At 41.9% G+C, this 27,185-nt stretch overlaps 1 protein-coding gene across 1 annotated transcript in view; it reads right to left on the minus strand.

The window, feature by feature from the left end:
- jag2b (jagged canonical Notch ligand 2b) overlaps window positions 1-26,934 on the minus strand; it is a gene marked incomplete at its 5' end in the record, with an annotated part of 52,745 nt that extends 25,811 nt beyond the window's left edge. The window contains 2 exon segments of the mRNA XM_025005014.2: window positions 5,379-5,433; window positions 26,614-26,934. Coding sequence (XP_024860782.1) covers window positions 5,379-5,433; window positions 26,614-26,934 — 376 coding nt within the window.
- Window positions 26,935-27,185: the final 251 nt, after the last annotated feature.

Raw genomic sequence — 27,185 nt, forward strand, 5'->3', positions numbered from 1 at the left:
GGGGGAAGGGGTGAGCGCCCCACCGGAGGACGTGATGCTGGAGGAGAGGAATCTCATCGGTTCCTACGTAGAACCAGACAGGGGACTCATGCTGAGTCAGGGCAGACATGATCAACCTAATAATGCAGACTTGTGCCGTCTTGTCTTCAACATTTTACCTGCTTATGACCTCATGGGTCAAATGGTTGGTTTGTGTTTAAAATTCCACAACTTCTTTATATTCTCTGTTATAACCAACTTGTTTGGGTTGTTTCACGGCCTTCCGGGCGGCCATGCTGGTCCAACAACGACTGTAACGTCCTTTAAAGGGATCGTTCAGATGTTAAGTTGTGTTTGTGGAAAAGCTATGCCTGTTGAATGAGAAGTTTAATCCTGACCACATCGACTGCTCGGCCGAGTGAAGCCAAGAATCAGAGATGATCAGGTTTCTGCTGGAAGAACGGTAAAATGCAAACCTGACGGCAGTGTGCAGTTTGTCCATCGCATCACAAAGATGACCAGTGATATCCAGGATTTATCTGTCCGTAGATGACTTATCAGGCCAATCCGGGCAGGAAAAAACCCTGCCACGTATCGAACACGTGTGGTCGGTGGCTTCTGTTAAGGTAGTCACCGCCCTTGCATCTCCTCCTACCCCAGGGGTGTCAAACTCCAGGCCTCAAGGCTCCTCCGTCCTGGAGGTTTTAGGTTTTCCTGCTCCAACACACCTGATTCAAAGGGTTTGATTACCTCCTCACCAAATCATCAAGTTCTCCAGGAGCATGACAACAAGTCATCCATTTAAAGCAGGTGTTTTAAAGCAAGAACACGTCTAAAACATGCAGGACAGCGGCCCCAGAGGAATGGAGTTTGACACCTGTGTCTTAGACGCCGCAAATCATGTCAGCATCTTCTGCGATTTGGACGCCGCTCTGCTCGATCCTGCATTCTGCTTTCCCCACATCTGTTGATGGAAAATACCTTGAGACAGTCCTTGTAGCACTGACCTCCAATGGATCTTTTGCCTGATGCCAGCTCACCATGTTTTAGGAGTCTTTTATCTGGCGTGCGGCGAACCCGACCTGCCCAGTGAGGCTGAGATTGTTGCAAGATTGCATAGATTGATGGGATGTTTGCACGTGTTAGAACGTCTGTGTTGGGCACATGACAGAAGAAAGCAAACCTGACAGCAGCGTGAAGACTTATTGATCAACGTTTGCATGAATGGCGAAGAAATGTTACAGATTTGAGTCATTTAAAACAGCAGCAATCCACTTTGACCGTGCTTACACCAACCGTTAGCTCAATCTGGTCATAACTAAAGTGTTTTTCTCTATAATCATTTAAAACGCCATCTAGAACAGGTGGGATAGTTATTGTTCATGACCTTTCCGTTGAACCCCACTCCAAAAAGACATGAACTTTAACTATGATCACTGCAATTACTCGAGCGGAAACTAAATCAAAACTAAGATCCCAACGAAGTTGAACTTTTCACTGGATGTTCTGAATATTCAGAGCACAAAAGTCTGTTTGTTCTGCAGGATGAAAAAATGCAACGCTATTCAGAAAGAATCACGTCTCTATGAGACTAAAGCAGGAGAAATAAAAAGCATGCCTGGACACATGCCCACCTCTCAGCTCAACCACACAAGCACCTTTAAAACCACTCCAGGGTAAATGTTAGCGTTACAGAAATTAATGTCTCAGATTCTCATTTATCAAATGGAAATCTGCCAAAATAGTTTCTCCACAGTGGTGTCCATTTCATGTTTATTTGAACCAAAGAAACAAAACAAGTCCACATGAATGTGGCCGACTGCAGAGGAGCTTTCATTTAAACTGACTTTAAAACATTAAATATGGTTCTGTGGTTTCAACGACAGATTTATTGGCTTTAGAACTCAAGCATTTCACCCAAATAGCTTTTCATTTCTCAAAAAAACAAAAAACAATAAGTCCTGCGAGAGCCAGAAAAAGAACAAAACAATTCTGTTTTTATTAAAATGCATAAAACTTTCGTGTAAATTTAATCCATCTGCAGTTAAATCAGGTTTTTAATCTTCATTTTTAAAAACGATACAGATTTCTTCTTATAAAAACCCAGACGTGTGCCACGACAGAAGTGTGTGAACACCACTAGAACCAGAACAGAACCTGCCCAACCCACCTGGCGGACAAAAAAACCCACCTCCCTGTGAATTTACAGACATTTGCCACCACAATCAGACAGATGTTAGGGCTCCGCGATCTCTGTGTGTAAAAGTGCAGAAAATAAAAAACTAGAATATAATGTAAAACGTGGAGAGTAGTGGAGTCTGTTAATATGTTGATCTGATGGAACCAACCTGGGTTTTTCTTAATCCAAGCGGTTCTCATGGGGTCATCCTTATGTTCACTGGTAAGATGCTTGACTCCCCCCTTCCCCCTTCAAATGTCCGAATACTGAACTACATCAAGCATTTTACAGTCTGGGAACCGGGAAACACTGGAGAACCAGGAAGATTAGGGGGTATTGGGGAACAAAGGTACAAGAGAACACGGGTATTGACCCGTTCTCAGTTTGCAGGGACGTTCACATGAACAACAAACTGTATTTCTTCTTCTGCAGAAGTTTGCCAACACTTAACACCGCCGTGTGACGACCAGGAGAGTCTGTCACATCTAATCCAAGAGGAAGAGTTAACGACAGTCATCACTTCAGCAAAACACATCTGCACAGAGGCGTCTGCAGAACCAAGACGGGAGTTTATTTAAGTGTTGAATAAGGTATTCTATGATTAAAAAACACCTGTTTTCAGCTTAACTTCAGTGGTGAAGCAGCTAAAAGCCATTCAAAACATCCTGTGAGTCAAATAAGATATAATATAACAATAATGTTACACTGTCTTGCATACCAACTATGAAATAGTCCTTTTTTTGTTTTTAAAGCTTTTACAAAAACAACAAACTGTTTCTTTGTTCCCACATGAAACATGAGGGACTTCTTTTTCAAAATAAGATGTTTTAATTATTATTTTTATGTAAAAATATGATTTACTTGCATATTTTAAGCACCTTATCAAATCATTAATGGTTTTGTTGAACTGAAACACCTTTTTGCTGTATTTTCATCCAAATATGACAAAATTCATGAAATTTTAAAGATATAAAACATGAAATTACGTCACAAAACATGGAATTTAGGAAACAGGAAAAGCATAAAATTTTGGAAAAAAATAAAAAGAGTTTGGAAAAATATTTCATAGGACACCAAGATCCTCCAGACGCTGAAAGGAGCTTTTGTTCTTGGATGTTTGTTTCTGGAACCCATGACATTAAGGCTGAAATTAACAGACTTTCTGACAAAAACACTAGTCTTGCTTTAAACTCTTTAAATTTATGCATTACAAATTGCATAACACTCCCCTTGAGCCATGGATGGAAATGGAAAACAGCACATTTTTCTCACTGTAGTGACATAAATCTATTAAGAAGTGGCAAAAAGCGCATAAGGAGCCTTGTAAGCTTGGACCAGAAACACATTCATTTATTGTTTTTACAGAAACTTGGCTGGGAGTTAAATGTGAGTCGCTGGAAGGAAGTCAACTGGAATGTCTCAAGCAGCCATTTAGGCCTTAGATCCATCAGAGCTGCAAATGTACACAACCAATGTGACAAGAGACAACACGGGCTAATCAAAGAGTGATGATGTCAAAATCTATTTCTTCCCCATTGTCTTTGTTCATGGGTGGAAGTCTGTTTGATGGTGTGGACAAAACAGGATGCAATGACCTCATAAACAAGGCAGAAGGACTGGGCGACAGCAGACAGTATGCAACCAGTGAATTAATGCACATGCCTGCTTACACAGAAAATGTGCAGCAGACTCATGAAAAATGGCCTCGTCTCCACAGATCAAAAGCTACACTCGGACGCTCGGAGATTCTAGTCAATGAGAGCTCTTCCTCCCAGACGGAGCTTCTGCACAGGAGTCCACCAGGCGGCCGAAACCAAAGAAAAACAGGATACAGCTGGTCGAAAACGAACACCGGAGCCAACAGAGCTAAAACCCAAGCCTGGTACTGTAAGGAGGTCTGGGAGGATCACAGCGTGAGAGGTGCATCATCTGAACAGAAACTGAAACACCTTAAAACGGAGATCCGCCCTGTCCACATCCTGAGCCGTCAGCAGCTGAAGGTTTTCTGCTTTTCTTCTGCTTTCTTTTTGAAGCAGCCTCATCTTTCATGCAGCCAGACTGTCTTGTAAGCTTTAAACCAGTCTGAATCATCAGTTCTCCAGGTTTTCTTCTTTGGTTTTTCGTTGCCTTTTCACTCATTTTCAGTCCAACACTTGAAAATTATCATATTTGTTTGTTGAACCATTTTAACTTTGACTTGCAAATTCTTCAGGCATAAAAGGATCCTGAACTCAAGCGATGAACCGGTCTCGTAGGGACCCATTTTAAATTGAACTTTAGACACTTTTCCACCAACAGCATGTCCCAAAGACAGTCTGTTTCCATTTCTTTTGTTGCATTACAAAAATGATGACATAAAACTGTATTTTAGCACCAACAAGGTAATTTCCCAAGAGTTAGAAGCTGAAAACTTTAACTGAAAGACGATGCATCTTGACTGAAATTTAGATTCACTTCATCTGCAATAAATGTTTTTTGTTCTTCAATTCTTTACTTCCGTTTTTAACATGCTGCACAACGTGCTCTTATGTTAGAGGAAAAGTGGGAAAAAGCAGCTGAAGTTATGAGTAAAACTTTAAAAAGACCTTTAGAAAAGCTGGAGAATCCACTATAAAAGATTACACGAAAATCTGACTCCGATGTAGAAAGAACTTAAAACATTTGCATATTACTGTATATTTAACTATAAAAATATTCAAAGTTAACACCAACCTACTGAGCAGAAGTGAATCCATTTCATGATACTTGTATTTTTAATCACATCATTCATCTTTATACAGTACATTAAGCTAAAGAAACATTCAAGATTGATCAAGAAGTCCTTAGATTTTATTTCAATTCTTTTTTTTGGTGGTTGTGTCTGATTGGGGCAGCAGCTCCAAAGCCTTGGTTAAAATTTGCATTAGCTGCACAATATATCATTAATAAATCATTGTCATTACAGTATCGGTGAGCGCAATAACAATATTAGGAAAATAACTGCTTGGATTGCAATAAATGTTAGGTTTCAAGCATGATGGGTTCATGTTTTTGCTGCCAATATATTTGATCAATCCTACAGACTGAGAAAAATGTGAATTTATCACAATATTAATGCAGTTGTACTGAAATCTTCACAAAGTACATACAGGTGGTAGTTGTGACCTTGCATAGCAGCTAAATTTAATGTTAAACACGCTGCGGAAGCCACAGAATGAAGACTTAGGAAATTTTAACTTACTGCTGCGCGTGTCGTTGTCCCAGTCCCAGGCCTCCAGAATCAACGTGTACGTCCGCTGGACAGAGAAGAAAAACAAGTCAGGAATTTTTTATAACTTTACCTTAATTCAAGTAGGTCTGAACGAGCAGATCACGTTTCACAACATTTCTTCCAACATGATCACAGAAACATATGAGCAGGAGAGTAAAATTAGGTTTTGCACTCATGAATCTTTGTGACAAAGTGTTCCATTTTTTTAAAAAATGACTATAATTTGCTTTATTCTAAACCAGCATTACAAATATTGATGGCACGTTTGTCTCTTCTGTAGAATACACACAGAGAGCCTTTGTTATTTTGTTCCCAGATTAACTGCCAAGTAAACATCACCAATGATCATAATGTGCTCCTATTGTGAAGAGGGAACAGTGGAGAGGATCCTTTAAGACGTCCAGTTCTTACACAAGCATCAACACAACACACACACACACTCGTACACACACACAAAGATGATGCAAAAATCAATTTCTTTGCTACTACAGAGCCTCGTACGCGACTTGGCCCCGTTACCTAGATGTGAGCTTGAGTTACACCACCAATGAAACCCAATGAGACAGAAATAAGAGAGCGAGCTACAGTAAGTACAACTGTGAGAAGCCAAAAGCAGCAACCGGAGACGCGAGGCGAGCAGCGCGTCAAACTGCCAGGCATGTACCAACTGTCTCCTGGCTCAGCGCGAGGTGCTCGGTTATGAACGTACGTGCGCACTTCAAGCTCAGGAGTGAAACTCGGCAGCTTTTTGAAAGTCAATCAAAGTCAACCTTTGAGCAGATTAGGCTTGGAAACCACAGGTTGCTGCCGCTTAGAAAAGCATCTGACAGGCGAAAACACGGCCGCTGAAAGAAAACAAGCATGAAACCTTGGCTGGGGTGTTTATCTCTGATAAATGAGTTGAAGCCGAGCAAAGCACCCGCAATTACGCTCACAATTGGAGAAAGTCGGCGTGCGTTCGTGCTTTTACAGCTCAAGCCGCGGATGACTCAAACGTCAGTTTAATAGAGCTTTTGACAAACAGCACGCAGAAATTCAAGGTGTAGCCCTCTTCAGATGCTAAGCATCTTCAAATTGTTGATATTATAGCTTATCTTTTGGGTAATTCTTAAAAACAACTCCAACAGTCAAAGCAGCTTCTGTAATATAATGTAAATATTATCTAATACCGATCATTGATTGGTAGTTTGATATCAAATGCAATTTAAATTCAGACATTTTTTTTGGTGCAAAATATGTTGTGGTAATGATTTGTATTTTGCCTTGTTTTCATAAAAAGTTAACCCCGTCCCTGCATGGCCGAACGCCAATAAGAAGGTCACTTTGCCAACAGTAACCGTACAAGATGAACGGGCTTAGCCCTCGGTTGTCAGTGAGGTAAATCACCGGTAAGTGGATTAGTTTCATACCAACTTATTCTTTACACCTGACAAGCAGAGTGATGAATGTCCTTTTCTTTCTGCTAAAATGATAAATAAATTAGGAAAACATCAAAATCAGGATGTACCGTTACTGTCAGAAGATAGTTTTTAAACTTTTAAAAGTGTAAAACAGGTTTTTTTTGGTTGGTTGGTTTTCTTTAGATGCAGCTTTTAATTGAATAATTTTGGTTTGATCTGCAATTCATTAAAAACAAACAAATATATGAAAGCTAAATCACTGATATAAAGAGAAAGAAACAGCAAAAACATAACTAAAACTATAGCTTTGGTTCAATTAAATCATTTTATTGTTGCAAGTGTTTGATTTCTTTTCTTTACGATCAAATTTTCAGCTTGAACCGTTTGTTTTTTCTTATTACTGTTTTAATATTTTCACTTTTAATCCACCTACAGATAGAATTCTGTTTATTCTGCACAGTCACAACACAGACTGGTTTGAGATAAATCTAAATGCACACACAGATGTAAACACACACACACACACACACAGATGGAAACTAGCTAAGCAAACCAGCATCACTGCTAGGCAACCAGCTGACCTAAATAGCTCTCATTACATCACTACCAGTGACAGTTGTAGTGGCCACAGTGAGACTGCTGTGACCTCTAGTGTAATGTCACTGATGGGATGATCAATTGGAGGGAGTGGCTGAATGAAAAGAAAAAAAAAAATCATGGAGGATTTGTGAGCAAGGAGAGGGAAATCGGAGACGACGGCAGCAAAATGTGTTTGTAAGTCTGTGTTGTTGATCTGGGGGACCAGCAAGCTGGTAGGCTGGTTGCTGCTGGGCTGTGGGATTAAGCAGGCTTGTCTGGCTGTGGGTGGTGGTGGGAGGAAGGGGAGGGGAGTGTTATTGTGGAAGACCATGAGTGACATGTGAATGGGAGGGAAGATGCTGGGTTAGAGGAAAGCCTAAAGTTTAGGCAGCGCAGACGATCGCATCAACAGGTAGGATAGAAAAAAGGCAACTCGGCGCAGCGACGGAGGAGAAGGTTTCAGGTAGAAAACAAAACTCGGACAAGAGAACAAAGTTTTGCCATTTCTGATTGATGCTCGTGTTGCAGAATACGTCACATGCCCAACCAACCGCAGACGTGCAACAGATGCAGCCTCAAAGATGGATTATGTGACATGAACGTGCATCATCCCACGACATGTAGCTCGGCTTCTGACCTTTCCACCCATCCCCCCCCACCACCCCCCCTTCAATCACAAAAGGGATGGGTGGCTGCTCCTGTCTGAGCATGTGTGTGGGTGCGTGCATATGCCAATGCATAGAGATGAAACCACGGGTCGCAATACGTGCATTACTGACTGAGGGGTCGTGTTTCATGAGGACAGGCAACTTTATGATGGTCACAGGAAACCCAGGTGGTTTTTAAGGTTTACAAAAAAACCATCCGGGCTTGCTTTGCATGTCTACATGTTGTAAACAGTTTGGTAAATAGTCCCCCGAGTCAGTTAGGGATGAGCAAAGCCACGGACTAGTCTGGTTTCCCACAGACCATCCCAGTCTGTGATTAGCTGGATTAAGTGACAGCTGCCCAAATGGTTGGAACAAGATAGATGGATGGGCAGGGGGATAAAGGGGAGGAGTGGGGGTAGGGAAGGGGGAAAGGCTACTGAACAAAGACCCTTGTCCCAACACCGTAACTCACCCCCATTCCAATCAAAACCATTGTCCGTGAAGAGACGCAGTCAGCACGGGGACAATTAGAGTCAGCATGTGTGCTGCTGGGTCTGAGCGGGACAGTTGCGGGACAGTCCGCCAGCGGTTCTCGCACGAGTCCTTGTGTTAAATCCAACCGTGCTACCAGTCGGGAAATATCCAGATCTCGTTAACCTGACTCTTTTTGTCAATTCAACACACAATGCTGATACATTTGACGGCGTGGGGTGCTTTATCTGAGACTATGAGGAATACAGTGCAGGTCAAATCTCCAAAACCCTGCCCAACCTTTCCCCCAGTGGATTAGAGGATTTACCCAGAGGAATCCTAGTTTTCAAGTCATAAAGGGCGGCACGGGAAAAAAAAAAAAAAAACCATTTTTATGTGTCACGTGGTCTGTCTTTGCTGGATGTATGGATGTAAAACACAGGTGTCATGGCTACACATCGACTGGAATTAAAAGTCTTTCACTGAATTCAGGTGTTCATTTTAGCTGGTAACAATGGGCCACAGCTGAAGGCAGAAGTGTGGTGCTGGTAATTCCTGGGGAGAGCCACAGGTGTAGGTTCCCACGCCAGATGAAGGGGTGGACGGATGAGTGGAAGGTAGTTGTTGAAATATAAAGGGAAAGGGGGGAACAGAGAGAGGTGGCAGTGGGAAGTGGAAGCTGGGGCAGGTTGGGGTCACTAAGCATGGGATCTGCACGCTTCTTTGTGAAAAGAGGGGTCAGCCCTCTGCATGTGGGGTGACGTGCGTGTTTGCATTCGAAGAATACTAAGAATGTGAGATCCAGGTCTGGTGTGTAATCCCATGCCTGATCCCAGTCTGCCAACAATTCAGCACCACTGGAGGGGTGTGTCTGCGCTGCAGATTGAAGCTTTGATTGACTCGTAACGGCCTCTCGGGGAAAGCCGGGATTTCAAATGTTGATTTGGGAGTCTTTCACATGAGGTGTTTTTTTGACTCCTTTCAAGCATAAAACTCACATACTAGTAATTGCCACAAAAAAAAACTATGTGACCTTGGTTTATTTCTGTTTTCCATGTCAAAGAGAGATGACCTGATCAGCCGCCTCTTCATCTTCTTTGTTACTGACGTCCTCTGATTTATGGCCTTCTGATGGGACATGAGGTCAACTTATTCATCCCATAGCCAGTAATAGCTACAGATAATCTTCATTAATCTGTGATCTCATCACATTTCTTGGCCTGACTGATAGCAAGTAAAGACATCGAGCTGCAACAAGCAAGGAAACCCACAACTTTTATCAAATCAACTATGAACTGCCCCATGCATGTTGGCGTGATTCGCGACTCATTAAAACGGAATAATTCTTCACAAAGTCTAAAACACCATCTGAGAAAACACCTCCAGAGGTTTCCAAAGGCGAGTCGGCCTGTTCGGGTCGGACGTTTCTCGTGGTCAACGTAAAAACGGACGAGAACTGAACCTGCTCTGCATCTTTTCTGCCAGAAGGTTCGACTAAAACGTAAATCTCTCCTCAATCTGTTCAGGGGCAAGGATCAAAGACCTCTGGTGGTAAAATCCTCACATATGTGGAGGTGATGTTGGCAGGCTGAGGTAGGAGTTGGTTGGATTCTGACCATTTGACGTCCAAACCGAACACTACCAAACTTGGCCGTGTTGTTTTAAACAAATAGTTTTCCAAAATACCCAATTCAGACGAGAACAGAAATAATGAAGTCAGTCCAGCATGTGAGGATACCGTTGATCAGACAGACATTTAGGAAATAAAATGATTTTCTTTTGAAAAAAAAAAATAAATTAAAAAAAAACAACCAAATTTGCCTTTTGCATGTGGGTTTACCAGTGAAAATAAACCATAAACCATTTAGTGCAGCAATCCTAGTTAAAAGCGAGCTCATTTATTTACACATCTACATGCGTGGATGAGGAGGTAGTCATATCTCTCAGGGCGGAGAGTTTTGCCCATCAGTCGCTTGGCAGAATCTCGTGCCAAGAGATGTCGCACCGAAGGCCAGGCATTTGACTGGCTGCTGTGTGCCGGCTGCGCGCACACATACACGGCCCATTGAGCATGGCGCTACTATGCCAACAGGGTCATTACCCATGCACTTCCAATACAACAAACCCCTCCTCTCCCGGTGCTAATTAACCAGCATGATCCAAGGCTATGCAAGACGCAAAAACAAACACCGACACGCGCATGACCGTTTGCAGAGGGCAGTTAAATGAGTTAACAAGCAAACCACAGACAGGCCAATGCAAACACTCACCAGTTTATAATTACTTCAAAATAAACTAACAATGTGGTTAGAGATGGGGAAGAGGAGGGGGGACTGCTAGGGTTCGACTCGGCTTTCATTTTCTTGTTCTAGAAAAAGGGAAATAAACCAAAGGGAAAAAACAGCAACAGCCTTTTTGAAAGGGCTGCTGATCACAGACGACACTTTAAACTCTGCATCATCATACGTGCCAGGGAACACACTTAAAGTTTCTTTTTTGTTTATCCTGTGCCCTTGTGTATTTGTTAATTACTTCCTCTGGCATTAAGTCTGAGGGCTACTACAGCAATAAGCATGCTTCAGAAACATTACCGGGCTAATTCCTGATCCAAAGCAACAGGACGTCTGACTGGAGTGCGGCACAGCACCGCCTCCAGCCGAGCGCCATTATCATTTCAAACAGGTTCAACAGTACAGTGACAATTTAACTGCCCGTGTAATGACATGCTTTAATTACCTCCACAAGGAGCCTCTAGCACCTGCACACCATTCATTTAACAAGAGGCAGGGGATGCGAACGCACGCTCCCATTGCCGAGCGACGGCAGAAATGCAGACGCAGGCGGCGGCACGACGCGTGTTGACAGCAGCATTAAAACAGTGTTGCATGGACCTGTGGTCATCATGGTAACAAGGGTTTTGGTTAACAGTTAATCGCAATAAATGAGGCGTATTGATGGGTAAAGTCACCAGTGGAGCAGTGGAAACAGTTTGTCATGTGTGAATGTGTAGCTCACCAACAAATCACAACCCAGCAGTGCTATTCATCTAAAACTTCAAGCTCATTTCAAAACATCTACTAAAATAAGAAAACTGTCATTCCTTGACTAAATGCACATCACCAGCCGCTGGCTTATATGCCAAAGCTTTAAACTAAACTCTCACATGATCTATTAGTGCTCAGAGTGTGTGATGGGGATGAATCTCAGCTACTACCACATCAAATCTTAGCTCCACATCCGTAAAACCGACCGAGTTACGGCCAATTTTGTGTTTGCTAAGGTCAATAAGCTGCAGCAGCCATCTTGAATCAAGTCGACCCCACATGTTAATCAGCTGTAGACGTTCATTTAATGTTTTACTCTGAGTTTCAGTAAAGTCTGTCCACTGGTTGATGATATTTTGCTGACAGACATATGAAGACGCAGAACATGATGGCGGCAAGCAATAATTCTGGGAAAATGTGTAACAATCATATCTACAAACACTTTAAACATGATAAATTTACAAAAAAAGAAGCTCTCTCTGTCCTTTTCCAGCTACTTAACATGCAAACTCAATCTACTTCTAATAAATATCAATATTCCACATTTTAACTTGGAAACAGACCTTTTTTTTGTCACATTCTGGCCTGACTGGACTTCTGTAACTCTACATTTTGTTCAGCATTAAAGCTTATTGTTTGCCGACTATAGGAAGAAACCAAAAACCTGCACCTTGGATAAGCTAGGTGCAGTTTCAATCTTCCCTCCTTGTTTGGTCTTTACATACACAATCCTGTTTCCAGAGTCTCCATGGAAGCCCAATTTGCATACTGGTCCAAACATTCAAAAATGGAAAAGCCACCTTTTCAGTGACCTGTCGGTGCAGTGGTTTACTTCAGCTGTTTAGAGAGGATAAATAGGAGGATAAATGCTTGGATTTTTATACATTCAGGCAACAAAAACAGAACATTTTGCTGCTGCAGATGAAAGCTAATTGGTACAAATTAAATGATTGTGCCTGATTAGTTTGCAGGCACCATCATCACTTCTTATCCTCTGCCAACCCCCAAAATTTGATGCTTAAAACAAAATGACATACTGAACATCATGCTCTACTTTAACTATATACAAGCTTGGTTCTGATGAACCAAGCTTGTGCACAGCTGTTGCTTTCATGGTTCTAGTTTGGACCAGTAGATTTGCTGATTATCTAGGTAAGGAGGACAGGACAAGAGGGACGCCAGTGCTTTTTGGTTCAGACAGAAAATCTGTTCAAAGTTAGAAGAAAGTCACAGAACAGCTATGAAATCCAAAGCCTGAATCGTGAAAGAAAAGGGTTTAATGATTATTGACTTCACTATTTTAGACCAAGCGTTCCAAGCAAATCTGCCAAATTACACTTCAGACACCAAGACATTCCCTCTGTCACACTGAATAAGAAAACAGGCTTTCAGCAGTTACTGAGATGCTGTTTTTATCCCTTTCCTTTTCTGTACACTCTGTACCTCGTGCGAAAATCACAACCTGAACAAAACAGAGTGTTCTTGGGAGGAAATTTCTGTGACTTCCTTCCAAACATCAACAAAAACCCATTTAAACGTCAAGAAAGCGATCAGACGGTTGTGATTGACTTCAGGAAGCTGCCCGGATCTCCGCTGAGGCTCAACAGACCGACAACAGGACAGACCTAACACTCAACCACCAAGATACAGCTTCTATTAAAGACCTTACTGGTCCATATTTCCTTAACAAAGCCCGTCGCTCTCAGACTGCAGGTTTACTTGTGGTTCCTAGAGTTTCTAAAAGCAGAATGGATGGCTTTTAGTTCCAAATATTTTCCATGAGCCTGACATCCTGTCTACTTTTAGAACAATGCGTAAGACTGCCGTTTGATCAATCCTACAGTCAGGGTTGGGTTTCCTGAGCCCTCCCTTAGTTATGTTGCTATAGGCTTCGCCTGCTGGAGGACAAACTGACCACGTTTCCTCACTCTGCTGCTGTTTTATTGTCATTAAGCTCCATTTTTCCTACTATAAAAACCACATTGGATAACTTTTACTAATTAGCATTTCATGTACTGCATGTGAAAATACTGTATTCTTATAGGAACTAATTGGCCGACTAGATTTTAATCAAGATCTGAATTGGGTTTATGGTTTGGATTTGTGTTTTTGGCTTTTGTATAGTGACCTGAGAATTGAATTGGTGCTTTAATCTACATATTTAGTTCTTTAAAATTTCACATTCAAGCTTTTAGTTACAATATTGTGACATCTAGGCAAAACGTCAGCACTGAAATGGTAGAAACAATCCTTGCGTCCTACAGCTATTCTCAGCAGTAGATTGCATGCATAAATGGCAGCCTGTATGTGTTACAGCAACAACTCTAAAAATAAATCAAATAGTGCAGAAAGCAATAACTGCGTTGTCACAACTTCTCCAGTGACAAAAACAAGGTGCATTAATTTAATGCATGACAGATTATGTTTATAGTCTCAAATTAATAGAAAAGCTCAAGAACTTCAAGTTTAAATTGCAAAAACACAAACAAGTATAGCACGACGGAAAGGACTGAATCAGTTTTATTCATACAGGTCACTGTGATTGGGTTGTTTAAGCAAATAAGTTTCAAATTCAGCAAGCACTGCAAGATGGAGGTGAATATTAGCTTTTCCTCTAAAAGTTACTCCAAACAAGAACAGAACAAAACATTTTTTGGATACAGAACAACCACAAAAAGCTGAAGCTTGTCCATGATTCAAACCCGATCACTGGGACGATCTTTTCTGACAAATCTGTCCATATTTTTTGAGTAATTATCTTAAACAAAACATAAAACTAACAATTCCACAGCTACAGTACAGGCCTTGCAAAATTCTTGTGGGAAGTTTTACAATTTACTTCCATTTTACGCAATTTAGATCTTGACTCAGACTGCAAAACACTCATTTTCTCCAATTTGCTCCCAGATTTGTAGTGAAGTTCTTTTTAGACGTGCACCATTTTAGACCACTACAAAAACAAAAGCTTTGTATTTATTTTCAGGTTACTAAGACAGAAAGTAACAGAACAAAGGTAAGGACTAATTGTTGATGTCTGCTGGTTAGGTTGAAATTTGGCTAAAATAAATAAAAGTTAAAGCTTTGCAGAACCTACAAAAGGCAGGAACCGTAAGGCTACGACCTTCAAACCCAAACAGGCACAACTCAATCACCACTTCTGGAAAACGCCGACCCCGTCACCTCACCACGGGGGCTCGGCCCAGCCGGCTAATTGCATAATCGATACCGAGTCGAGCCAAACCACAGGTGAGACTCGTGCGAGTGGTTTTCCACGCGGCAGCGCTGGGACCAGAGGAGGATGGCTGGGGGAGGGAGGATAATTGTTTACTAGAAGCCTATGCAGCCGTCTCCTAGCAACAGCTGTGACGAGCTCCATATCAGGTGTGGCCAACCATGACAGCCTGCATTAGCCTCCAGCTCTGTGCATCCAAACACATAACTAACTGCACAAACAACGTGATTTTATTGGGTTTTTTTTTACTAAAAACCAGTCAGTGTCTTACCTGCAGTGGATAACTGTCAGTCATTTGCATAAAGCATAAGAAAAAATGCACACAGAGTGTCTATAACTGATAAATGTATCCCACCATGCAAATTTAATTAAATAAAAATACATTTTACAGCTTAAACTGCCAGGGAAGGTTCGAGAAGGACCTGTTTTAAATGGTGGAAATGTGCTCTTGAATGAGTCCTGCCATAAGTAGCAGTTAGCTTAAAGGAGTCAAGCTAACCTTCGAACTTCTACTCCTCTGTGCCGAAATTAGCTACTGCAACTGCTCATAAATCCACTCAAACAAAAACTATTTCCTTAGAGAAAAGCTAAGTTCACAAACCCTGCTTTTATTTAGCTCGTCACACAAAACTCCCAGTCTCTACGTCAGCAAGATTTGCAAGCGTTAAAACTGAAATCTGAAGTCTTTCTTCGCAGTTGTGGAAACTTCCAAAATTATAAACCTGTAACTTTAAAATAAACAGGCTAATTTAAAGATATCTGCAGTGAGCTAACATCCTCAAGAACAGTCTTGAAACCAAAAACCAATATTGTCTGTAGTGCTAATTTCCTGAAAGATAACTACAGAACGACAACTAACCTTAAATAATAATAAACATATCAGTTCATTTATGATTTATGTTATTGTTTAAGGTTAATCAATAATTCATTCATGGGACAGAACTTAAATTTTGATGTCAATCTTCTTTCCAAAACAAAAAGTCACGTTCTTGTTCTTCATTTAAACAAAAAAAATGAAATTAAAATGCTGAACATTAGTGCAAAAATAAGTAAGTGGCACATATGGACCTGAGGATTTGGTTTAGGATGCAGGTAAATGTGAAGGAGATGGTCTATGCAGCTTGTTGTTGAGATGAATAACTGTGTGGGACTAATTACACATAAGAGTGCAAGGACACACAAGCCCAGCTCATCCCTCTGTGCTAAAAGACATGTCAGAGGTTATAGTGTTTCAGTAAATCCCCATATACAGTAACTGCAAAGAAATTGCCTTAACTGTTAAACTGTAACGCCTAAATTAACTGTCAGCTTGTTGCTTGTTCTGCCTGACTACATGCATCCAGTTACTAGCATTGTGAGAATGGAGGTCTGATGCATTATCCAAGCCCGGAGAAGATACGGTTACAGGCAGGCTCACGTCCATCGGACGTCCGGCCGATGCAGCTGGACGGCAGGGAGGGATTGAAAAGAGAGAGGCAGAGAAATTCCACCGGCAATTTCATTAGTGATCAGATGGAGGCAAGACGTGCCTTTCTCCTCCGTTCATTCTCCTGAAGTGCGCAGGCAGTGCCAGCCGGCAAAATGGAAACTCAATCAGACCTTAACTTGGTCAGCTGCCTGCTGACCCGAGCTAATGTTGGGCGTTGGGTTCATAGAGTCCCCCGAAGTTGGGTCAACCAGAATAATGGTGCCCTAAACATTATGGGAGTTAATTTTATTTGTTCCGTTAAGATCGTTTACACGCTTATGTCTACGCAAACATTACCAATTTGTGCTTTATTTTGTCAGCCGTTACAGATTAGGTCACAACCGGACGACAGTGGAGTAAAATAAAACAAAGATGTCACAATATACTGGATTTGTGATTCAGATTAGGATTTAAAAAAACAATTTTTAAAATTAAAAAAGGGGATAGTGTTCCTAGAAGAAATGCATATCAACAGCTGCCTTTTACGTCAGTTTAAAACCAAAATCAGTGTTGAGTATGACTCCCAGCTACTACCACACCAGGTTTTAGCTCAATATCAGTAAAACTGCTTAAGTTATAAGCATTTTGTGGTGAAGTGGGTTGGCTCCAAAAGTTCAATTGTTAGGGGATCACGTGGGTACGGACCAAGATGGACGCTTGAGGCTCTTCTCCGCTCCAGGCTAAAAATAATTTTACATCTACCTCCAGTTAAACTCGTTCTTATCTACTTTGAAACATTCCGGGGATGCCTCGAACACAACGTGAAAAAGATTTCCCTATTTTTTCCCCGTCGGGCTCCTCCACCAGGAAGAAAACCGTTCCGAAAGATTCAAGTCAGGGCGAGGTCAGTGCTAATGTCTCGGAGCTAGCCGACCAAACTACAATGGAGCTGATATTATCTGAGGTAAAGTCGTTGGCCTCCCGGATGAAAGATATGGATGCATCCATAGGCACCCGACTCGATACTATTGATGTCGCATTGGGCGATTTAAAGACTTCTGTCGGTTCGGTCGAGAGCTCCCTGTCGCTGCTTTCTAGCAGAACGGCGGACTTGGAAAAGCGCATGGAGGAGGCCGAGGGGAGAATCTCCGAGACAGAGGACAGCCTCGGCGCCTATGGGACAAGCATAGCCGCCATGGAAAAAACAGTGGAACAGTTACAGCTAAAAATAGATGACCTGGAGAACCGTGGTCGGCGTAAAAATTTAAAAATCATTAATTTACCAGAGAAAGTAGAGGGCAACACTCCGCTTGTGGACTTTCTCCAAGAAATGCTACCGACCTTGGTCGGTTTACCAGCTGAGCACCCAGCATTGGAGATCGAACGGGCCCACAGGGCTTTGGCTCCTGCTCCGGCCCCGAATAAGCCACCTCGAAGTATCCTGGTCCGTTTCTTGAGATATTCGCACAGAGAGGCTGTGCTTAATGCAGCAAAGAAGAAGCGTGACATATTCCATGGCGGCTCCCAACTGAGATTCTACCCCGACCTGTCGGCGGAGGTCCTGAGGAGAAGGCGAGAATTTGGTGCTGTGGTGAAGGAGCTGATCCGCCGCGACAAATACCGTGGATTCGCTTATCCCGCTCGCCTCAGATGTCTTCATGAGGGGCGAATCCGTTTTTTCGATACATCTGAGGCTGCCGCTGCATTTCTGGACTCGCTTAAATGAGGTACCCTGTTTATTATTGTTTCTTTTTTCCTGCTTTATTCAGGAAATTTGGAGGAAGATGGACTTTATACCCGTGCTGAGACCTAAAAACATTCTCGTTTTTTCTTCTTTTTGAACTTATTACGTTGGGAGGCCTCTCAGCGTGGCTAGATTTTATTTCATTTTATTTATTTTCTTTTTATTATTCTTTCCTGCCTGGACCACGGATGGTGTTTTGAGCATCTGGTTGTCGCTGTGTTCGAACCTAGAACCGGGAGTTGTATGCTGTTTGGAAACGTTAGTGACATCTTTTTGGGTTGTTCTTTTCTGTCGTTTGGGGACAGGATAGGGGAGGGTGAACGCTGCTGTTTGCAGATTCAGTATTTCATTTATTTTATTTGTTTTTATGTTAAATGTCAGGAACTTAGATGTGTTTTTTTTCTTTTCTTTTTTATATATACAAATGTCTATGCACAGCCCAACTTATTCAAATATGACACCCAGTGTTTAAGAACTGTTCTCTGTCCTTATAGTTTGTATGTCTGGCTCTCTTAGGATTGTTACCTGGAATGTACAGGGACTGGGTCATGTGATCAAAAAGAAAAAGGTTTTGACTTTTTTGAAAAAAAATACACTCGACATAGCATTATTACAAGAAACTAGGTTATCTGCTACAGAACATTTGAAACTTAAAAGGGACTGGGTAGGTAATGTATATTTTTCCGCCCATTCACAAAACAAGAAGGGTACGGCCATTCTCATACATAAGAATCTTCCTTTTATTCTGGAGCATGAGGAGAAGGATTCAGAGGGGAGATTTATTCTAATTACAGGGTCGATCCATGGACAACATATAACTATTCTCAATGTATACGCTCCTAATGATGACTCGCCCCAGTTTATATCACGAATGATCTTATTGTTTAACCATCATTGCAAAGGAATTGGCTTTCTGGCTGGTGACTTTAATTGCGTAATGAACGCATCTCTGGATAGGTCCTCCGCTGCGAAATTGCCGAACCCGAAAGCTTCAGCTGTCCTGAAAAACTTATGCACAGATACTGGTTTGATAGATATTTGGCGACATCTACATCCTAAAACAAGGGACTATACATTTTATTCACATCCCCATAACTCCTATTCTAGGCTGGATTATTTTTTTATCCCCAAGTCGCTTTTACATTTAGTTCAAAGTTGTAACTTAGACCCCATAGTCTTGTCAGATCATGCACCAGTATTTTTAAGTGTTGATCCAGTATTACGTATGTCTAGAACTTTTACTTGGAAATTCAATACCTCCTTTTTAGATAATGAACCCTTTCGCAACTTTGTCCGGAATAACTTATTGCAGTTCTGGCTTGACAACAAGGAATCTCCTGTATCTTCTGCTATGATCTGGGATGCAGCAAAAGCTACTTTGCGCGGCTATCTTATCTCTTACTGCTCTCACCAAAAAGCGGCTCGAGCGGAGAGAAGAAATAACCTTGAAAAAGAGGTGATTCGACTAGAACAAATACACAAACAATCACCAATATTATCAAATTTAAAGGCACTAATGGCTGTTAAATCTGAGCTTAATATAGACTACACCCGCCAAGTTCAGAAACTACTACTTTATACTAAACAGAAATACTATGAATTTGGTAATAAGCCCAGTCGCATGCTTTCTCACTTATTGAAAAACCAAAACAATAGTCGCTTAATCAATATGATAAGAACGCAAAACGAAGACGTTTCATATGACCCTAAAATCATTAACAGCACTTTCCGGGATTTTTACACATCTCTATACAATACAGATATGGCTGACCCGGAAGATATCACCTCCTATTTGAGCAATATATCTCTACCCTCTGTTACGGGAGAGGATCGGGCCTTTTTAGATGCTGCAATCACCCCGGAGGAAGTTTGGGCTGCAATTAAATCTATGCCAAATGGGAAGTGTCCTGGACCTGATGGGTTTCCATTGGAATTTTTTAAATCATTTTGGCCAGAGATTCAACCAATATTAATGCCCGCTGTTAATGACATTTTGAGGAACGGCATCCCCCCCTCGTGGAGACACGCTTCCATCAGTCTTCTTTTAAAAGAAGGTAAAAGTCCCCTGGATTGTTCCTCCTTCAGACCTATTAGTTTGCTTAACGTTGATTATAAAATTGTAGCAAAAGTATTGGCCCGGAGATTGGAAAATATCCTTCCTAAAATAATAAACCCAGATCAGGCAGGTTTTATAAAAATGAGATATGGCACAGACAATATACGACGCGTTCTTAATGTTGTTCAGTACCTTAACACTCACAAAAAGCCTGCAGTAATTGTTTCCCTTGATGCCGAGAAGGCCTTTGACCGAGTTGAATGGCAGTTTCTTTTTCAGGTGTTACATAAATTCGGCCTGGGCCCAAATTTCATCAACCTGGTTAAAAGCTTTTATTCAGACCCAACAGCCTCAGTTAACACAAATGGCTTGATGTCTGAGCCCTTTAAGATTCATAGGGGTTGTAGGCAGGGGTGCCCCCTCTCACCCTTACTGTTTACATTGTTTATAGAACCTCTGGCCGAGATTATCAGGACTAATCCAGATGTATCTGGAATCAATATAGGCGGTAGGAATCATGTAATTTCACTATTCGCAGATGATGTACTTCTATATATGTGCAATCCCGAGAAATCAATTCCAGCCATCTTGGAATCTATGGCCACGTTCAGCGCTTTGTCAGGATATAAAATCAACTTGGGAAAGTCTGTCGCCACTCCTTTCGGCATCCCTTCAGAAAACCTCACGCAATCTCCCTTTCAATTGTCTATGAGAGGCTTCAAGTATCTGGGTATTTCTGTCCCACCTGATCTGAATAATCTTTTTGGAGCTAATTATTCACCTCTAATTCAGAAGATAAAACACGACTTAATAAAATGGGCTCCTTTGCCGTCCTCTTTTTTAGGGAGAATCAATATTATAAAAATGAATATTCTCCCACGACTTAACTATTTATATCAAAATCTTCCCTGCTATCTATCTCCTGCACACTTCAAGTCACTGAATTCTCATCTATCTCGCTTTGTTTGGAACTATAAACACCCAAGAGTTAAGTTTTCTACACTAACTAAGCCAAAACATCTTGGAGGATTGTCATTACCATCCCTGCAACTTTATTATTGGGCAGCACAACTTAAAATAATTTCAAATTGGTTTATGAATAGATGTAACTCTTTATGGTTAGATCTGGAATCCCAATCTTGTCTCCCCAGCAAACTTAATTCTCTCTTCTTTATAAGTGGCATTGACCAAATACCCCATCTCAGAAGCAACTTTATTGTTTATAATACCTTGCTGGCTTGGCGAGATGTGAAGAAATATCTTAATATCTCTCCCACCCTCTCTTCTTGGTCATCGCTAACCTTGAACCCAGATTTACCAGCGGAGATTAGAAATATTGGCCTGTCTGAATGGTCATCTAGGGGTCTGTCAATTATTATGGACATACTGGATTCTGACTCTGTTAAATCCTTTGAACAAATTAAGGCCGATTTCAATATTTCTAATAGAGATTTTTATAAATACCTACAGATCCGTCATTTTGTGAACTCTCTCAGGAGAACAGGAGCCTTACGTACAAGATTGTCAGAGTTAGAAAATATAATTGTCATGACCAAATCTCCCAAGGGACTTATCTCCAAGATATATAGTTTATTATCTGGCTCTGACTCCTCAGCTTACGATGCTATGAAGCTGGTGTGGGAACATGATCTAGGGCTGAAATTTGATCTAGCAGATTGGGAGGAAATTTGTATTGGGATTTTTCCCAGCTGCACCTCAATTTCTATACATGAGCAGAACTTTAAATTTTTCTACCGAACTTATTATACACCTGTTCGCCTTCGGAGGATGTTTCCAGATACTTCGGATCTTTGTTGTAAATGTAAAACACATAGGGGCACATTTATTCATCTGTTTTGGTCTTGTAACCGTATTCAGGTTTTCTGGAAAGCAGTTCATCTGATGATACAGGAGATCTTTGGTAAACGGTTCCCACTAACTCCCTCTTTCTGTCTTTTTAATCATACTTCGGAAATTTTATATAACGCAGATACTAAACATTTGCTTGTAACCCTCTTATTTCTGGCCAAAAAATGCATTTTACTGAGATGGTTAGCACCGCAGGCCCCCACTGTTGATATGTGGATTTCACAAATCTCTGATATTGTTTTAGTTGAAAAGCTGACTCATGATCTCCATCAAAGGTCAGACAGATTCTGGGGGATTTGGGACCCAATACAATCTTTCTTACAGAGACTGTAATCTTTATTTATTTTATTAATTTACTTGTTTTTTCTTTTTTCTCTTTTTATTTCTTTACATTCTATATATCGTTCACTTGGTTGTCTGGAAGCTTTNTTTTTTTTTTTTTTTCTTTAATTTTATTCTGTGTTGACACTGTTGTGCTTCTTGTTTGTTTGGGGTGGGTTGTTTTTGTTTGCTTTGGTTGATGTGTGTATATAGTGAAAAAAACAATAAACAAATAAAAAAAAAAAAAAAGTTCAATTGTTGATTATTTTATGAGATTCAATAAAATCCATCCACTGGTTTGAGACATATCCTGCAGACAGACACCAACAGTTGATGCTAAAGATGTTTCACAATCTGTTAGCGCTCAGAGGATGAGATGGGGATTAGCTACACCAGACCGTAGCTCAAGATTTTAAAACCTGACTGAGTTAGCCATTTGTGATACTGACCATCGAAAAATCACTTATTTGTGACTGTAGCACTCAAATTTCACAACAACTTTAAGTTAAAACACTCGTTTCTTTCCCAATCAAGCCCTAAGTAGTAAAAAAATAATAAAAGTGCTTTAGGGTACTTCGTTTTACATAGACGCTGCTGTCACCGGTGGATTTTACTCGATGTTTGCCTTGGCCAACTGACAGGAGGATGAAACTTTCTGCTGGCACACCGACAACCCAGAGCTGAAGAATTATTGGTAAATTTCCAAAAAAATGAAACACAGAAGATCAGAAAAATCAGCCTAAAGCAACTGAACCTCACTGGTGTGATGAGAGAAGAGGTCGTTTCATCAAAAGGCAGCTATTTTTGTAAAAAAGACAATAAAGTTTCAGTCAAAAGACATGAAAGTAGAGTTAGACTTAGAGACCAATTCATTATAGGGTTTTTTTTTTTAAATGGCTGATGCTAATTTAAAGATAAATACATCATGGCTGCTGATGGTGAATTTATAAAGCCTACAAATACATCAACTTCATTTTCTCAAACATTACGGTGAACCAGGAAAAAGAGAAGCTTCTGAAACGTTTATAACTCGGTCCATTTTACAGCTACCGAGCTCAAATCTGGCCTGGTAGTAGCTGACACTGATCCCAAACACGTGTTCTGAGCGCCAACGAACGACGCAAGATTTTGGTTTAAATTTTTTCCCATCAACTACGTGGAGTGAACTCTGTTCGCAAAATCTCTCGCCAATCAATTTTACAGACATCGAGCTAAAATTTGGTGTGGTAGTAGCTGCACAAGATAATGACTGGTAGTTTTCTTATTTGCTGAAAATCCCTGCTTCCAGCTCAGTTTCTGGTAACGTCGTTGCGCCACCTTGAAGCACACCTGCAGTCAAAAGAAAGACCAAGTTTCGAACCTAAAGCGAAGTAATTCTTGATGCTTTAAGACCAATGAAGAGTCGTCCCCTGGGTGGTTTCAGCAGGGCTCGGAGCGGGCAGTCGGCCAGATGACACAGCCAACAGCACACTGCATCTTTGTCTCCTCAGTGAGGACAGCAACGACGCCACGGCCAGTGACCCCCGCAAGATTGTTGTGACATCTGGCACGGGAATAGTGCGCCGTTATCAGCTGGAGCACTTAACAGAAGGACAACACACCAGAGCGGCCCTCTTCACCTCTGCCTCGAGGTGTCCGTCAAGGAGTCAAACAAGAGCCTCTCAGAGCCGTATTCTCCATGTGACGTGAACCGTGCAGCTAATCCGCAGAAACCGCGAGCTCAGGTGGTAAAACTCTAAACAGCCTCACTCCTCCAGACATATGGCGTTTAGTGTGCGAAATCACACCTTTCCCCCCTGAAGCTTGAAAAATGTTTGCAGAGGCAGCTGCTGGCACTAAATGTGATTTGTGTCTCTGAGAGGAGCTGCAGGGAGCCCCGACACGAGGAAAGGTAAATACGTGAATTCGACATGTAATATAAACAGACATCTCACGTAGATTTAGGAGCGTTTGTTTTAAAGCAAAAAAAAAGAATGGAGGATTTCCCTCTGAGCTTCTGGAACAGTTAGGATTTCACAAATTAAAAAAAGTCTAGGAACAAACAACCAGATGCTCAAATCAAAGCATTAAATCAGAGTTTCTCTTCAAAGATGTTTGAACCTTCATGAGTTAGAAAAATGAATCCTGAATCGGCTAAATTTGCTTCACTGAACTGATAACTGGGGTCAATAAAGGAGTGACAAAAAAGGGGAAATTCAGTTCATACCTAAAGCAGCAAAAAGGTGTTAAAAGAGTTAATTGAGATCTTATGTTCAAAAACCCGTAGCTATTTTGGACAAACCTAGAAACTGAATTACGTCCTCTGTTAGCGCTTGGAGTTGTGGTTAAATCTCAGCTCCCGTGATACCAAATTTTAGCCCAACATCTGTCAAATTCCCAGAGGTTTGGCTGTTTTTGTGTGGGCAGATTAGTTGTGGTGGCCATCTTGAATTGGGCTGAATCCAAAAGTTAATGAGTTGCATTTAAACAGCCATTAGTTACTTGGGTAGCTTCATCGGAATCCAGAGATTGATGACAAGATTTTAAACCAAGATGTTGGGCTTCAAGCACGTGTTGGGAACAATATTCAGCTACGACTGCAACAAGTTTTAGCTCAATACCTGCAAAACTGGCTGTGGCAGCCATCTTGAGTCAGTTTTAGACAGATATTCAACGATTAAAGTCTGAAAGTTTCATTAAAATCCAGAGATTTAGGAGATATATAACAGTCCAGACAAACAAATACGACCAAAATCATCGTTGGATAAACTTCTCACTAAAAACAGGTTTAGATTTTAAATTATCCCAATGAAAATTACAATAACAGCCTTAGAAACCAGTGCAGGAATGAGAACTAAGATATTAAAAAGCTGAACTATGAGTACTTAGCATTTTTGTAATTTTCCAAATCACCACACACGTCTTGTTTTTAATGTGCCTAATTCAGCAGCTATCACTCATCTGCAGTCACACGAGCTTAACTGCCCTGAAGGGACCACCAGGGGCCACCTGGCACCCTCAGCAGGAGAGGAGACCGAGAGTGGGGAGGAAGAGGAGGAGGAGGAGGAGGTGTCAAAACCAGGCAGAAACACACTCAGAACCACAGCCTGCAGGCATCGCTCACTTCAGCTGAACACATAATTCAGGTTCACGGGATAATGTCGCCCATTCATCATTTTTCAGAGAGAATTAAGTGAAGCAGGGACACCCCCCACCCCCTCCTCCCCCCCTTAACCCCCATCATTCTCACACACCTGCGACAGCCTGTCAGTTTGGGCCCGATTTGCATAAAAGATCAAATCTTCAAACACTTGTCTCGTAACAGCCGTTCTAACTGGATCAATCTGTCGTCGTGGATCTGCGGCCCGTTGGAAGCGAAGAGCTGCGCCGTGACGGTTTGTCCCGAAAGGAGAAGTCGAAGCAGTTCCTCCTCCTCCTCCTCCTCTTCCTCACCAGGATCTACGAATTAAAGACTTCCCCGTCATTCCCGTCACGGCCTCAGCAGGTGCAAGCAGCCGAGCTGGAACAAAGCCAGTCCTCGCGCATCCGAACTACACTGATGCTGCAACCGGATCCTGGAGCAGCCGCCGGTCAATTAGTGTCTGAACACAATCATTATCACCCGCTGCCAAGGGCGATCATGTTTTTACCCATATCTGTGTGGCTAAACATCTTGGACCAGTGGAGGCATTTTAATGAAGCTCTCAAAGTAATCACTGGAGTCCCATCAAACCCAATCAACAAGGCTATAACTCAGCCACTTTTACTGACATTCAGCTACAATCCTGAGTGGTAGTAGCTGAGAGTCATCCTCAGCATATACTCCAAGCACTGTGCAATATTTTAGTTAGCACGGGTCAGATTCTAGTGAAACTCGTCTTTAAAATAATCACTGTATGTCCGTTTACAACTGATTAATGTTTGGAGTCAGCCCAGTTCAAGATGGCTGCCACAGCTAACTGCCTGAGCTAATCTTGGGCGTGGTAGTAGCTGAGAGTGATCCAGAAGGTTTGACCCAAACGGCGATAACTGCGTCTCTTCTCATCAGAACATGATCCTGGTTGAAAGCTCCTGCAGGAGAGGCGGTGCGTGATACAAGCTTTTAATTTAAGATGGATTTTCTCCTGATAAACATGTACAAAATTTGCAACTTTCCTCCGTCGAACCTTCTGTTGCTGCAATCTGGGCAACTATTACAGACATCTGATGCTTCACAAGCCGAATGGACTCATCTACGCCTTTATAAAAACAACCGCGTCAAGGAAATCAAAAAGTGGAAATGCTGTAGGACCAGAATCAGTGCCATCGGGGCGAGTACCGTGTTTGTTTTCTAGTTACTGAATGTGTTGCCTCGGGTGTTTGAACATTTAGAGCCACATCGACTGAAGCAATCCTCCACAGATTAGTTCAGGCGTCACGAATTGTCTGAAGGGAAGAAACTCAAAAACTCACCGGCCACGCAAACTGGAAGGGGATCACGATCTTGGCGGCCTTGTCGATTTTGTTGGCGTTACCCTTGGCGCCCATGAAAGAAAACGTATTTCCACCGAGAACCCGCGTCGACCCGGCTCCGAACGTGCACGAGCCGCCGGTGGTGACCTCCATCTGGTACTCCTTCAGGCACGCTTTGAAGTACGTGTCGCACTCGTCTCGGGTGCAGCGCAGGTCCGGGGAGCTCCGGGCGCCGTCGCAGCACTCGCCGTCCGCCCGCTCCCCGTTGACGTTCTCCACGGAGATCAGCTGCAGCTCGAAGCAGCCGGTTGACTGGGACACCTGGAAGAAACACGTCCAAAAAAATTTGGTTTTGTGGTTTGATTCCATGTAGAAATTAAAGCGGTTTAATTTTCTCAGGGCTGCGGCTGAGGGGGGGCCTGGCAGGGCCTGGGCCCACCCAATAAACATCCTGTGTTTTATTTGTTGGCACTTAATTAAAGTAAATATAGATGCTTTTAGGTGATCAATTACTAAATAAAACTTTTAGTTTGGTTGCAGAACTGCAGAGGGATAGATCGTTCTGTCACGGC

The sequence above is a fragment of the Kryptolebias marmoratus genome, linkage group LG19 (assembly GCF_001649575.2).
Source record: "Kryptolebias marmoratus isolate JLee-2015 linkage group LG19, ASM164957v2, whole genome shotgun sequence".
NCBI classification, from domain to species: Eukaryota; Metazoa; Chordata; class Actinopteri; order Cyprinodontiformes; family Rivulidae; genus Kryptolebias; species Kryptolebias marmoratus.